Source organism: Podarcis bocagei (assembly GCF_964188305.1).
Source record: "Podarcis bocagei genome assembly, chromosome: 13".
NCBI lineage: Eukaryota > Metazoa > Chordata > Lepidosauria > Squamata > Lacertidae > Podarcis > Podarcis bocagei.
Genome location: NC_138138.1, coordinates 56488543 through 56503813, shown reverse-complemented (window position 1 = coordinate 56503813; position 15271 = coordinate 56488543). Strand labels below are relative to the sequence as shown.

General features: G+C 51.7%; 1 protein-coding gene across 3 annotated transcripts in view; it reads right to left on the bottom strand.

Moving 5' to 3' along the window:
- KIF1C (kinesin family member 1C) overlaps positions 1-15271 on the bottom strand; it is a 54132-nt gene that overhangs the window by 11205 nt on the left and 27656 nt on the right. For all 3 annotated transcript variants that reach the window (XM_081167742.1, XM_081167744.1, XM_081167743.1), the window contains 13 exons: positions 14466-14542; positions 13281-13460; positions 12423-12488; positions 12128-12306; positions 10283-10394; positions 9157-9234; positions 8454-8519; positions 7725-7803; positions 6975-7053; positions 6529-6674; positions 5334-5506; positions 4455-4534; positions 3275-3350 (listed from right to left, as the gene is read on the bottom strand). In XM_081167742.1, the coding sequence (XP_081023868.1) occupies positions 3275-3350; positions 4455-4534; positions 5334-5506; positions 6529-6674; positions 6975-7053; positions 7725-7803; positions 8454-8519; positions 9157-9234; positions 10283-10394; positions 12128-12306; positions 12423-12488; positions 13281-13460; positions 14466-14542 (1391 nt within the window). The remainder of the gene's footprint in view (positions 1-3274; positions 3351-4454; positions 4535-5333; positions 5507-6528; positions 6675-6974; positions 7054-7724; positions 7804-8453; positions 8520-9156; positions 9235-10282; positions 10395-12127; positions 12307-12422; positions 12489-13280; positions 13461-14465; positions 14543-15271) is intronic.

The following is a 15271-nucleotide window of genomic DNA, read 5'->3' as shown; positions in this document are numbered from 1 at the left end:
CCAGAAGCCCTTCAGCGCTGGACCTCAGTGTCCAGGCCGAAAGATGGGAGTGGAGACACTCCTTCAGGTATACAGGACCGAGGCCTTTTAGGGCTTTCAAGGTCAGCACCAACACTTTGAATTGTGCTCGGAAACGTCCTGGGAGTCAATGCAGGTCTCTCAGGACCGGTGTTATTTGGTCTCGGCGGCCGCTCCCAGTCCCCAGTCTAGCTGCCGCATTCTGGATTAATTGTAGTTTCCGAGTCACCTTCAAAGGTAGCCCCACGCAGAGAGCATTGCAGTAGTCCAAGCGGGAGATAACCAGAGCATGCACCACTCTGGCCGGACAGTCTGCGGGCAGGGAGGGTCTCATCCTGCGTACCAGATGGAGCTGGTAGACAGCCGCCCTGGACACAGATTTGAGCTGTGCCTCCATGGACAGTGGTGAGTCCAGAATGACTCCCAGGCTGCGCACCTGGTCCTTCAGGGGCACAGTTGCCCCATTCAGGACCAGGGAGTCATTCAGGACCAGGAGCAATGCTTCTGAACTCCAGTTGCTGGAAACTGCGGGAGCGGAGAGTTGCTCTCGTGCCCGGATCCTGTTTGTGGGTTCCTCATTGGGGCATCTGGCTGGCCACTGTGAGGACAGGATGCTGGACTGGACGGGCCCCTGTGGGCCTGATCCAGCTGGGCTCTTATGTCAGGAGGAGGCCAGGAGGGAGAAAGAACAGTGGTGCTGCCCCCTTGTGGGCAGAACAAAAGGGTGCATTTTCACACCAGTGGCTTTTAAAAACCACTGCCCAGACCAGAGCTGCCTGCTGCAAATGCATCAGCTGGGAGAAACTGGCACCACCTTGTGGCCATTGCTTGCAAACACACACACACACAGAGGGAAGATACTAAGCTGGTCAGCAAACCCTCCCACAGGCTGATTTCACAGAAGCATAAAATTGGACGGGGTCCTGAGGATCACCCAGTCCAATGCAGCAATACGCAGCTGTCCCTATCTCTGAAATTACGGCACCCGTCTGTCTCGAATCATAGAATCATAGAATCCTAGAGTTGGAAGAGACCACAAGGGCCATTGAGTCCAACCCCCTGCCAAGCAGGAAACACCATCAGAGCACTCCTGACATATGGTTGTCAAGCCTCTGCTTAAAGACCTCCAAAGGAGGAGACTCCACCACACTCCTTGGCAGCAAATTCCACTGTCAAACAGCTCTTACTGTCAGGAAGTTCTTCCTAATGTTTAGGTGGAATCTTCTTTCTTGTAGTTTGGATCCATTGCTCCGTGTCCGCTTCTCTGGAGCAGCAGAAAACAACCTTTCTCCCTCCTCTATGTGACATCCTTTTATATCTTTGAACATGGCTATCATATCACCCCTTAACCTCCTCTTCTCCAGGCTAAACATGCCCAGCTCCCTTAGCCGTTCCTCATAAGGCATCGTTTCCAGGCCTTGGACCATTTTGGTTGCCCTCCTCTGGACACGTTCCAGTTGGTCAGTGTCCTTCTTGAACTGTGGTGCCCAGAACTGGACACAGTACTCCAGGTGAGGTCTGACCAGAGCAGAATACAGTGGCACTATTACTTCCCTTGATCTAGATGCTATACTCCTATTGATGCATCCCAGAATTGCATTGGCTTTTTTAGCTGCCGCGTCACACTGTTGGCTCATGTCAAGTTTGTGGTCAACCAAGACTCCTAGATCCTTTTCACATGTACTGCTCTCAAGCCAGGTGTCACCCATCTTGTATTTGTGCCTCTCATTTTTTTTGCCCAAGTGTAATACTTTACATTTCTCCGTGTTAAAATTCAAGACACAATGGAGTGCACCTCCAGGGGTGAAGTCAAACTGCTGGAGAATCACAGTGCCTGCTGTGGCTGCAGAGACTGGGATCTCATGATGGTTGCTTGCCATGTTGCTTTTGCTGTGTTAGCAGCACCCAAGTGACCCCCCCCCTAGGGTGCAGGCCTGGGCAGTATATGTGGGGGTCCAGGGCTGCTCAAACAACAAGGCCTCGCTCTTTTATTCCAAGTACTTATAAAAACTGCAGGTGGCTGGGTGCATCATTTTACAAGGAAGATAAGTATGCTTTATTTATCTCGGAAAACATTGTTTTTTGCACATGCACATTTGTGCAGATCTAAATCAGTTGATTAATGATCAGTCAATGACTACCTGGCTGATTAACAAAGTGGAATTTATTTAATCAAGTGGCAGTTCTAGTAATCTCACCTCAAAATGATATTGTGGAGCTGGGAAAGGTTCAGAAAGAGGCAGCCAAGCTGATCAAGGGAATGGAGTAGCTCTCCTTTTCAGGAAAGTTTGCAACATTCAAGGACTTTTCAGTATGTAAATATGGTGAGTAAGGCAGGATATGATAGAGGTGTATACAGTTATGCTTTGGTGTGTGTAGGAAGTGAGCAGGGAGCAGTTATTTTCCCTCTCTCGTAATGCAAGAGCCCTACAGGGACCTCCAATGAAGCTGAATGTGGGGAGATTCAGAACAGACTAAAGCAACAGCTTCTTCTCAATTGTTGTTGTCATCGGCATCCATCTGTCTGGAGAGACAATGGAGGGGTGAAGTCAAACTGCTGCGTCAGCAGCATTAAAGTGAACACCCCAGGGCACAAGTCTGGGCAGCGTGTCTGGAGGTCCTTGGCTGCCCAGATGACAAGACCTCTCTCTCGGCCTCACTGATGTGGTCCAAAGGAAAGCAGAACAAGACACAGGGCACCGGTTTGGCTGCAGGAGTTGCTAGAAGGAGGCGTACAAGGCACCATCCAACCGCCTTAGGGACTCCGTTCAGGATTTGTGGAATGTTTGCTCCTGAGATGGTTTCAACAGGGCTCAGATTCCATGAGTAGGCAACCTAAGGCCCGGGGGCCGGATCCGGCCCAATCGCCTTCTAAATCCAGCCCGCAGACGGTCCGGGAATCAGTGTGTTTTTACATGAGTAGAATGTGTCCTTTTATTTAAAATGCACCTCTGTGTTATTTGTGGGGCATAGGAATCCGTTCATTTCCCCCCAAAAAATCTAGTCCGCCCCCCCCCCACAAGGTCTGAGGGACAGTGAACCAGCCCCCTGCTGAAAAAGTTCACTGACCCCTGGCTCAGGCAACAGAAAAAGACTCCCCCCACCCCAGCTCCATACCAGGAGACCCTTGGAAGCTTTTGCTTAAATGGGGCAAGACTGAGCCCCCCCCCCCGGCTTTGGCAAGTCGCAGGCCTCACCCCACCAGCCGTGCCCAGTGAAGCCTACGGACGCCTGTCACTGCAACACCAAGGCTTACCTTCTTGGGGGAAAAGACCCCCACAGTGCCCCCGTCCTCCCGGAGAGCCACGCCCATCTCTGCCAGGAGAGCCTCTCTGCAGGGAGAAAAGGGAGACAGACAGGCAGGTTTCAGATGGGGACGGGTTCAACCTTTCAGCAGTTCTCAAAGGGGCAGGGCTGCCCCCTGTGTGTGTCTGGTTGTGCGAGAATCAAAGGAATGAACCGTCTATCTTGGTAGTTTGGCTCATGTCACTTTTTGGCTTTGCTTGATTCATCTGCTGGCACTCAACTGCTTCCATTCCCCATTTTCACAGCCAGAAAGGGCTTGAAGAATTATTTCATGCTAATATCTGTGGGTGGCATTCAACTCAAGCTTTTTCTCATTAAAAAAATAAGCAACGTGACTAAGTTGTATCAATGGATTTCAATGTGTCTACTCTCTGAGTCCGTGGCGGTGTAGTGGTGACGTTGTCGGACTAGGACCTGGGAGAGGACCAGGATGCAAATCCTCCCACTTGGCCATGAAGCTCACTGGATGGTGACTTTGGGTACCAGTCACTGTCTTCTCTCAGCTTAACCTTCCTCGCAGGTTGATATTTGGGGGATTAAATGAGAAGGAAGGGGAGAAGGGAAGAAGAAGAAGAAGAAGAAGAAGAAGAAGAAGAAGAAGAAGAAGAAGAAGAAGAAGAAGAAGAAGAGGAAGAAGAGTTTGGATTTGATATCCTGCTTTATCACTATCCGAAGGAGTGTCAAAGCGGCTAATAATCTCCTTTCCCTTCCTCTCCCACAACAAACACTCTGTGAGGTGAGTGAGGCTGAGAGACTTCAGAGAAGTGTGACTGGCCCAAGGTCACCCAGCAGCTGCATAAGGAGAAGCGGAGACTCGAACCCGGTTCCCCAGATTACGAGTCCAGGCCACTTTGTGCTCCTTGGAGAAAGAAGGAGGGGCGTAGACACGACAAAACGAATCAATGATAAAACAAAACTCAGCTAAACTACAACAGCCTTGGCCAACCTGGCGCCCTCCTCCAGGTGTTTGGAACTATAACTCCTTCCCACCCCAGCCAGTATATTTGCACCCACTACATTCCTTGAGGGAAAGAGACTACATGCTGCTCGGATACAAGCAAGCATTCTTGCTTGGGGAGGGGGGGGGTTGCAAGGGAGACCCCCGTGCCAGAGGGGCTTATCCCACTCACCGCTCCATCCGGATGGCCTCTGTTTTCCGCAGCTTTTCCTCCCACGTCTCGTTGAGCTCCGCAATGATCTTTTCCGTCTCCTACGAGGACAGGGAAGCAACTCAGGGCACAGGCGAGGAAAGCTGCTCTGTTTACCACCATTCCCCGCCCAACTACTCCCTACGGCCCGTTATAAGCGAGTGCCTGCGGCGCAGAAAAGACGAGGCCACAGGTCGCAGTGAGAGAGTGTTTCTGCCGCGAGTGACGCTGAATTGGAGAAGCTCGAAACAGCAGGATGTGGGGAAATGGCTAAAGGCTTGAAGATGTGCTAGTCTGATGGGACACAAGTGGGAATGAGGACCTTCAGCTCAGGACCACCTAGAAAGCCAGCCCAAGCCTTTGGTGAGAGGACGGAGGGTGACTGAGATAATTGAGGGTCTGGAAACAGGTTGAGGCAACTGGGTCACTTGATGGGCGTATGGGTGTGGGTGTGTCAGGGGTTGGAGGAAGAGCAATAATAATAATGATAATTATTATTATTATTATTTATACCCCGCCCATCTGGCTGGGTTTCTCCAGCCACTCTGGGTGGCTTCCAACCGAATATTAAAAACAATACAGCATCAAACATTCAAAACTTCCCTAAACAGGGCTGCCTTCAGTTGTCTTTTAAAAGTAAAATAGTTGTTTATTGCCTTGACATCTGGTGCGAGGGCGTTCCACAGGGCAGGTGCCACTACCGAGAAGGCCCTCTGCCTGGTTCCCTGTAAGCTCACTTCAAGACGCGCTGCCCCCTCCCCAGCTAACCCAAGCCAGGGGCTTTTCCCTGGGGCAGGCTAGTTAGATGCAAGTCCCCCTTTCCGAGTGGTTTGGAGATAAGCGCCTGCCCCCCAATCTCACCTGGAGCCTCTCCATGGCCTCTTCTGTGCAAATCATCTCCTCCTCCATGTCGGGGTACGACTCAGACTCCCCATTGAGGGGCAGGGGCTCCAGGAGGAGGGAGGAGTCCTCACTCGGGGCAAAGGGAGAGATGGGGAGGCCCAGTCCGCCCCCCGGGTCATCAGGTTTGGCACCTGCAGAGTGGGAGAAACACCACCATCAGGCACACAGGGAGCCGGCCATTGCGCCCCCTTCCTCCTTCCTTCCTTAGCTGCAATTGCGGCACTGCAGGGGGTTGGGCTGGATGACCCTTGGGGGGCCCGTCCAGCTCTGACGCTCTATTATTTCAATCTGTCAGAGAAGGAAGAGCAGAAATTGCTTAAGAGAATAAGAAGAGTCTGCTGGATCAGGCCAAAAGGGGGCCCCATCTAGTCCTGCATCCTGTTCTCTCTGTGGCCAGCCAGGTGCCTATTATGGGATGCGGGCAGAAGAGTGGCTCTCCCCTCCTGGGGTTTCCAGCATCTGGCAATGGGATACACGGCTGCCTCCAAATGTGGAGGTAGAACAAAGCCACTGTGGCTAGTAGTTTGTTTCTCTACCCCAGAATCCTAAGTGTGTCACCCGAAATCATCTGCAGGACTTGGGAGTTTGCAAGCTGTTCTCAAGGCTGCAACATCAGCCTCATTCCTTTTTCCTCATCCCTCCCCCACACCCTTTCCTTGTGTAACGTCTACCCTGATGGAAGAATACCGGGGAACTTGCCTTGGCTTCTTGCCAATATAGGTAAAGGGACCCCTGACCATTAGGTCCAGTCGTGGCCGACTCTGGGGCTGCGGCGCTCATCTCGCTTTACAGGCCAAGGGAGCCGGCGTACAGCTTCCGGGTCATGTGGCCAGCATGACTAAGCCGCTTCTGGCGAACCAGAGCAGCGCACGGAAACGCTGTTTACCTTCCCGCTGGAGCGGTGCCTATTTATCTAGTTGCACTTTGACGTGCTTTCGAACTGCTAGGTTGGCAGGAGCAGGGACTGAGCAACGGGAGCTCACCCCTTCGCGGGGATTCGAACCGCCAACCTTCTGATCGGCAAGTCCTAGGCTCTGTGGTTTAACCCACAGCGCCACCCGCATCCCTTGCCTTTATGGCAGGAGCTAAATCCCCAGCACTCAGACTTCACCCCTTCCCTCCCTTCCTCTGGGGCACTCTCCTGCCCCCTTACCAGCGAAGGTGGTAGCCGAGAGCCCCTGGGCAGAAAGGAGGTCTCGGAGCCTGGCGACCTCCTCTTTGAGCTCCCGGATGAGGCGGGCGTTGGGATCTTCGTTGATGACGGCATTGCAGCGAATCTGCTTGGTGCGGTCGGCATAACTGGATGGGGGGGGGAGTCGGGGTGTTTATTTATTTATTGCATTTATCTCCTACCTTTTTCTCCGAGGAGTTCAAAGTGGTGTACAGCTCCCCCCCTTACAATTCTATGATTCTTTGATGGGAAGACGAGCGTGTAAGAGGAAGAAACAGCAAGGGAATATCTGGGCTGCTGTGGTCTTTGACCCCCAAATGGAGGGGAAACTCTCTGGCTACACCAGGAAGGAGGTGGGCAGTGGGAACAGAATGGGACATGAGCTCCCTGCCCCCCCCCACCCCAATTTATCTGCTTCTTCAGCTCACCGGAGGGTGCTCAGTGTCTCCTCATAGTTGATGTCAGCCGGGCTGAGGGCAGCGATCATGGCTGTGCGGGAATTGCCCCCTGAGAAATAATAAAAAGGAGGGGAGAGAAGGTAAATGGAGGGGAGAAGGGTGGACTGGGAGTGCTTCTACTTCCTAGTTTATCCCCCCACCCTTTGTGAAAGGCCAAGAAAGCAAATAGACCATATGCAAAGGCTCCTACATTTTTAGAAACCCGCAGGAAAAATGGCAGAGAACATGGAAACTTATTATCTCCAACCCTACAGGAGCAGCGTTCCCCCCCCCCCCAGTTTATATCTATCCCTCTGTCTCATTTACATGCCACCTTTCCCTTCAAGGAGCTCAATTTGACCTGCACATGGCTCTCCCCACCTCCTCATTTAATGTCCACAACAGCCCTGCCAGGTAGGCTAGGCTGAGAGAAGACTGGTCGCAACTCAAGGTGACCCTCGGGGAGCTTCATGGCCACCATGTGGGGGGAGGACGTGGACCCTGGTCTCTCTCAGATCCTAGTCCTCACCCTCTAACCCCTATTCACCACCACCGGCAACAGAGGCCAGGGAAAAAACCAGGGAACCTTTTTCTCCTCCAATCTAGGGTCGTAGATGGGAGGATGGTTTTTTTATTTTAAAAGTTAAATCCATCCAAAATCATCTCTAGCTGCTTTCAACTTCCCTACACCTTCCGCCTCTTCCCCACACTTTGCCCCACATCCCAACCCCAAACACTCACCCAAGTTCTCTTTCAGCAACCAGGTGAGCACCGAGTCACGATAGGGGATGAACTCAGACTTCTTTTTCTTGTTGTTTTGCTGGGGGGGGGTCAAGAAGGAGGGAGGCAGGTGAAAAAAGGGGGGACGATTCCTCTCTTTGCCCTCCGCCCCGTCCAATAACACCGCCTGCCCCGTTTTTATTTATTTTGCATTATTATTAATAATAATCTTTAAAAAGGGAATAAATAAAAAGGGGAAATGTGTATCATAACACTTTATATGCAAATGACTTGTTGTTGTTTAGTCGTTAAGTCGTGCCCGATTCTTCGTGACCCCCTGGACCAGAGCACGCCAGGCCCTCCTGTCTTCCACTGCCTCCCGCAGTTTGGTCAAAATGCAAATGACTACAATTCCATATAGATGCTTCTCTAGTATACAGGTAGTAAAGGTAAAGGGACCCCTGACCATTATTATTATCCAGATGCATGTGTGGTTATTTATAACCTGCTGGTTTTTTTAATAAATGCATTCCAGGTATTGCTTTTATTTATTTCGTAAAATTTAACACACCGTTTGATTTTGTATAAAAAGAGCACTTTACCAAAAAAAAAAAAAAAAGAGCAATGAAACTGCCACTAGGAAACCATTGCATCGGTGATTAAAGCCTTTGGAAGTTAAAATAAAAATGGGTTAAGCCTGGAACCCCAAAGAAGAAGGACCCCCCCCTCGCTCATAAGAGGGTCACTCACCATCTCTGCCAGCGCGGAGATAACTTTGCCCAGCGTGGTCAGAGATTTGTTGATGTTGGCGCCTTCCTGAAAAAGTGGGTGAAAATAATTTACAGAATCTTAGAATTGTAGAGCTGCAATGCAGGAATCACAGCTAACTTGTTAGAATTAACTTCTCTGCCTGCCTGCCTGTGTCTTCCTGTCTCTTTCTCTCTCTCTCTCTCTCTCTCTCTCTCTCTCTCTCTCTCTCACACACACACACACACACACACACTCCCCCTATGGCAGGCACACATTACCCCCATTGTCAGGGGAGTCTTACTCTAGCCAGCAGTTCCCAAACCTTTTAGGGAACTCCACTACCCTCCTGGTTCCATATACCCGCCCCCAGTGCCACCTCCCCTGCCCTATAAAAAAAAGCATTATTCAGAACAGCGGTTTGCACGACAGACTGAGGAAAATAACCCTACAAAAGGCAAAGCAGCAACAGGTAATTGCCCATATATTCAGAACCCAGTTAATACAACTTAGCTCAATTAATTCAGCAAACGTGACCTGGCGATGCCAGCTTTGCAAAGTTTGGTAGTCACAGGCCTCTTGCTTCCTAGCGTCCCCCCTAGATAATCCCACCGCCCACCCCAGGGAGGGGAACCACCCACTTTGGCAACCACTGCTGTAGGTTGCCAAGAAGGCGGCTTATCGGCATGCGAGGCGGAGCACTCACCTTTAGCCTCGTGCCCTTGGCTCCTGATGAATCTGCCCGCTCGCTCCCTGCCAGGTCCACCAGGCTGATTTTGCTGACCTGAAAAGAAAGGACCCAGATAGGAAAGAAAGAAGGAAAGAAAGAAGGAAGGAAGGAGAGGCTTTCCTCCCTTGTTCCGTGGTGCTGTATGTACTTGGGATCAGTACACCCTTTCTCCCTTCTTGTCCCAGATGCTGAATCAAAGGAGGAGACAACAGCAGAGAAACGGGTATATTTTCTTCCCTTATAGATGTGGATGCCCTCGGGAGGTTGTGGACCCTCTCTCATTTGATGATGATGATGATAATAATAATAATTTATTATTTGTACCCCGCCCATCTGGCTGGGTTTCCCCAGCCACTCTGGACAGCTTCCAACAAAGATTAAAAATACATTAAAATGTCACACATTCCCTGAACAAGGCTGCCTTCAGATGTCTTCTAAAAGTCAGGTAGTTGTTTATTTCCTTGACATCTGGTGGGAGGGTGTTCCACAGGGAAGGCACCACCACCGAGAAGGCCCTCTGCCTGGTCCCTGTAACCTCACTTCTTGCAGGAAGGGAACTGCCAGAAGGCCCTCAGCGCTGGACCTCAGGTCTCCTGGGCCTTTGAGGCTTGACATCTGGTGGGAGGGTGTTCCACAGGGAAGGCACCACCACCGAGAAGGCCCTGTGCCTGGTCCCTGTAACCTCACTTCTTGCAGGAAGGGAACAGCCAGAAGGCCCTCAGCGCTGGACCTCAGGTCTCCTGGGCCTTTGAGGCTGTTTGGGGCTTCCAAGGTCAGCACCAACACTTTGAATTGTGCTCGGAAACGTCCTGGGAGCCAATGTAGAGGCTGGTGGCTGCTTTAGCTCGATTCCTGCATCATGGGGGGCGTTGGACTAGACTTCAGGGTCCCTTCCAACTCTAAGATTCTATGATTCTACACCACACGGCTGCCACCGAGCTGAGAGAAATGGGGGCCTGGGCACGAAGCTGTAGGCAATGCACAGCTGTTACTGTGGCAGAAGAATGAACAGGAGCAGGCTGCCTGTCTGCTATAGTTGAGTAGCAGGAGTGCAGTTGGCTCTGCTCCCTCTGCCCCCCCCCCAAGGCTGCAGGCCCCTCACCTTCTCTGTGTCGAGGTCTGTGAGTTCGTCGTGGCGGCGCTGCGTGAACACGATGGTGAAAACGGCATGGGAGCGGCTGCTGGTTTCGTTCATGTTGGTGGCTGCGACAGTCCTGGGAACAGGGAAGGATATTAAGGTGTGAGAGAGAGAGAGAGGACTGAGCATTTCCACCTTGGATGGTGGCAGACTCTCCTTCCTTGGAGGTTTCTAAGCAGAGGTAGGGTGGGATTCTGGAGCCGTGGTTCCTGCACTGCAGCAGGGGGTTGGGCTAGATGACCCTTGGGGGTCCCATCCAACTTTACAATTCTGAGTGCCTCCACCTAACCAGCCACAGATCCAGGCTCACCGCCTTCTCTTAGGTACCATGTCACTTGAAATCTTCCTTTTGGTTCCAAAAGAAGCCAGGGATATCTTGGTTCAGGGTCCCTCCGCTAAGCCCCATCGCCTTCCTCTCATAGCGAAGAGGGGAAACCCACAACTCCCCACATAAAAGGTCCAGCCGTGGCCAATGCAGTACCCAGGCCACCAACATGGAGGGCTTTAAAAGAGGTTCGGAGAGGGCTCTTGACGGCCACTAGCCAGGATGGCTTTGCTCAGTCTCCATGGTCTGAGGAAGCGAGCCTTCTGAATCCCAGTTGCTTGGAAGCACAGGAGGAGAGAATGGCTCCTGCGTTTGAATCCTGCTTGTGGGTTTCCTGGTTGGTCTCTGTGAGAACAGGGCCTGATCCAGAGGCTCTCCTCATGTTCTGGGGGCCCTGCTCACAACCTGTTGGATCAGGCCGAAGGGTCCCATCCAGTTCAGCCTCCTGCTCCCACAGTGGCCAACCTGATGCCCAATATAATAAGCCAGCAAGCATTGTCGGCCAATTGGTGTCAAAGAGGGATAGAACTTTTTTTATGTACGCTACAACAGCAGCAAGAATACTCATCGCAAAGTATTGGAAGACACAAGATCTACCCACTCTGGAAGAATGGCAGGCGAAGGTGATGGACTATATGACATTGGCTGAAATGACTGGCAGAATCCGAGACCAGGGGAAAGAGACGGCAGAAGAAGATTGGAAGAAATTTAAAACTTATCTTAAGAAATACTGTAAAATCAATGAGTGTTAAAATGTTGTGGTTGAGAAAGTAAGAGATTACAGCTGAAAAAGATTAAGTAAAAGAAAAGAAAAGGAAACAATTGGATAAAATTAAGGGGAGGGTTTGCTGAAAGAAATTTGGAAATTGGAATGCAGAAAGGGGAGGTATGGGGAAGTCGGTGAAATAAGGTTCAAGGGGGGAAAAAGATTTGAAATTATACATGTTTGTTTGTCTTTGTGTGTGTTTTTATAATTTGTGAAAATTCAATAAATATTTTTTTAAAAAATAAATAAGCCAGCAGGCAGCACCTGAGGACAAGACTCTCTCTTCCTGCCATTTCCAGAGCAGAACCACCCTGGCCAGTAGCCATCGATAGCCCTCTCCCCCTCGAATCTGTCTCTTTTCAAGCCATCCAAGTGGTTGGCCACCCCTGCCTCCTGTGGCAAGGAGTTCCACCGTTTGTGCTGCATGAAGAAGGACTTCCTTTTCACCCACCCTGAATCTCCCAACCCTCATGGGGTGTCCACCCAGTTCTAGTGTTGGGAGAGAGGCAGGTTTCTCCATGCCAGGCATTGTTTTATAAACTCCCATCGTGTCACTTCTCACTCGCCTTTCCTCCGAACTGAAAAGTCCCAGGTGCTGCAAACTTTCCTCATGGGGCCTTCACTCCACCACCGCCCCCTCGATCATTCCGGTCACCCTTTCCCGGCTCCCCAATACCCTTTCCGTGGAGAGGCAGCTCCCCGGTCCACAGAGGCACACCTTGCTTTGTTGCCACAGTCCATAAGGTCGGCAATGTCTTCGTAGGAGGTGACGGCCAGCTTGGAGAGGTCTTCGACGTAAGGGCCCATGATGGGGTGCTCCCGCACGCGGAGGTTCCCACGGCTCTTGGGGTTGAGGAGGTCGCGCACGCGCTCGCAGTAGATTTCCATGTAGCTCACCTGGGGAAGCGGGCAAGGCGGGAGGGGCAGGCTGTGAAAGGGCGCAGCCGGCCAGCCGGGAAGGGCAGCGGAGACGAGGGGCACAGGGGTCGGGCGGGGAAGTGGGAAGGACTTACCTCCACGGAGTACGAGAGGTTGGGGCATTTGTTCTCGTTCACTCGGGCAAAGAGGTCTTCGCAGAGCTGGAGGGGGGAAACAGAGGCGGAGGAGGTGAGACACCCCAGCCGCACCCCAGGGGGACCCACGGTGGGCCAGGCTTCAGTTCAACCAGGCAGAGGTGGCTCTTTGTTTCAGGGTACGGGTTAGTATTGTACACTGTATCTTTGCTGAAACTAGGATGTAAACCTGCTGGAGGAGACTCTTGAGAGTCCCATGGACTGCAAGAAGGTCAAACCGATCTATTCTGAAGGAAATCAGTCCTGAGTGCTCACTGCAAGGACAGATCCTGAAGCTGAGGCTCCAAGACTTTGGCCACCTCATGAGAAGAGAAGACTCCCTGGAAAAGACCCTGATGTTGGGAAAGATGGAGGGCACAAGGAGAAGGGGACGACAGAGGACAAGATGGTGGGACAGTGTTCTCGAAGCTAGCAGCATGAGTTTGACCAAAGTGCGGGAGGCAGTGGAGGACAGGAGTGCCTGGCGTGCTCTGGTCCAGGGGGTCACGAAGAGTTGGGCACGACTAAACAACAAGGACGTAAAGCAACCTTTTGGTCATTTCACCATTACTGCCTCCTCTCCTCGCTGCCTTGCCACTCATTTCAGGGGAGCAGAGTGCAACTTATTTGACCGAGTGGTTAGAACGCTCAGCTGCCCCTTAGCTGTGATTTCTGCACTGCAGCAGATTAAACCAGATGACCCATTTGGGTCCCTTCCAACCTACAATTCTGTGTTTCTATGCTATAACGGTCCTGGGGCTCCCGCACGCCATCCCGCCTCTCCCTCCAGGCCCTGGCCCCACAGACCCCGGGGCCCACCTGAGGGATGATGCCTTGCTGGTCTTTCTCCTGCTTCCCCATCATGGTATAGGACTTGCCGCCGCCCGTCTGCCCGTAGGCGAAGATGCAGACGTTGTAGCCCTCGAAGGAGTGCAGGAGCATCTCCTCCCCAATGTCCTTGTAGACCTGCCTCTGGGAAGCAAAGTTGGGGTCCTCCTCCTGGAAGGGAAAAGGAAAAGCCAGCACTGCACCGAGTGCAACACCTTAGAAAAACGAGGGAACGAGGCATCAACACACAAAACCTTCCCAAGAACTGGAACAGAATCTGGCGGCCGCGGCCCTTAAAATCTGTTTCCAGTTGTTGTTGTTGTTGTTGTTTTTGGGGGGGGGGACTCGTTGAAATCTCCACACAAATGGCATCGCACCTCTTTGCAAATGCCAGAAATGTTTTATTCTGTACAGTATCACCTAATCGTTGGAGAGGTTGCAATAAACTTGGTGCATGTATGGTGGCGATGCTGGCTGGAGCGAGGTTTTTGGGATTTGACAAGAACAATAAATATTACTAAGAAAACTGTTGTCTGTTGTCCAAAATTAACGCCACTGAACATTTTTGATGATACCATTGTTGATATGTTGTCAAAAGAATTGGTCTTATGCAGTGCATGAAATATGGAAAACAGCCCCAAATCTTACACTTGGACGCTGCAAAGGAGAAAATTACGCATAATTTGAGATTTCAACAAGGTCTACAACCTCCTGACACTTTTTATATGGTTTGGCATTCCTTTATGACATATGCAGTGGAACCATCATTCGCAAGACAACCTTCATTGCAAGTCTGCCATATTGGAACTAAACTTGATGATATGAGAATGCTGATAGTCTTTCCTTGGACTTGGTTATAACCAAGAACCCCCCCCCCCAAGCCTTGCACCAGGTTCAAGGGGCTACAACCACCAATGCCATCTTCCTCCTGCCCCCAATCCCAAGGGGCTGGCGCTGTCCTCAGCCAGCCTCCCCAAAGTTCTGCACTACAACTCCCATCACCATCCCCAGCCAGTACAGCCTTATGGTGCTGGTGGGACTTGCAGTCCAGAACACCCAGGCGGCACCTGCTTGCGGAAGGCCAGCTTAGGTTTCAACTTCATTCTGCCAATTCGCCATCAGGAATAGCTCCGCACCCGGTCCTCATCCCACCTGCCCACTCCCAAAGAAACTCACCGATGTGTGAGACCAGTAAGAGTAGTCGAAGGTAAAATTCTTGAGGGCATCTTTTGCCTGTTTGGGGTTGGCGATACCTGCGGGGAAAGAAGGATTTAAGAGTCGGGCGTTTCCCAAAGAGCCAGACTTTAGGGATTTGGTACTGCTGAGGTCGGGTGGCCTAGCCGGGATTTCTGCATTGCAGGGTGGGGTTGGACCAGGAGACAATGGCGTAGGAAGGGGTTGTGTGGTGGGTGCAGAGTGCCCCGGGTGTCATCACTGAGGGGGGGGGTGACAAAACGGCAGAAATATGTGTTTTTAAAATAAAATTTTAAAAATGGGCACACGACACTTTTTTTAAAAAACCACTACAACTCCCGCATCCACCTTCCTATGCCACTGGTAGCAAGGTGAGGTGGGGGGCACTGGGCGTCACACCACAGGGCCTGCTGTGTGCCTCTCTCCTGAGGATCTCTCCTGAGGAGGAGTGGGCGGGCAGACTGCCTGCAAGCTCCACAATGCTTTTTCAAGCAGCACAGGGCTTGTGTCACCGCCTCAGCTGTCCTACAGCTGAGGGGAATACTCCACGCAACGCATCCTGCCTTGGCTCGCCCCGCCCCTGGCTGCAGGACGCGTGCGCTGAACCGGGCACCTGAGCGGCTAGCTATGCCGCCACCAGGAGACCCTGGGGGTCCCTTCCAACATTATATATTCTCTGGCTTAATTGCCCTTCCTTTCCCCGTGGACCTGGAGGGTGCAAGAGGTTAAGTAAGTGGGGAGACGCCGCTAATATTGATGGCTGCAACTGTAATTTTGCAGGGGGTCAG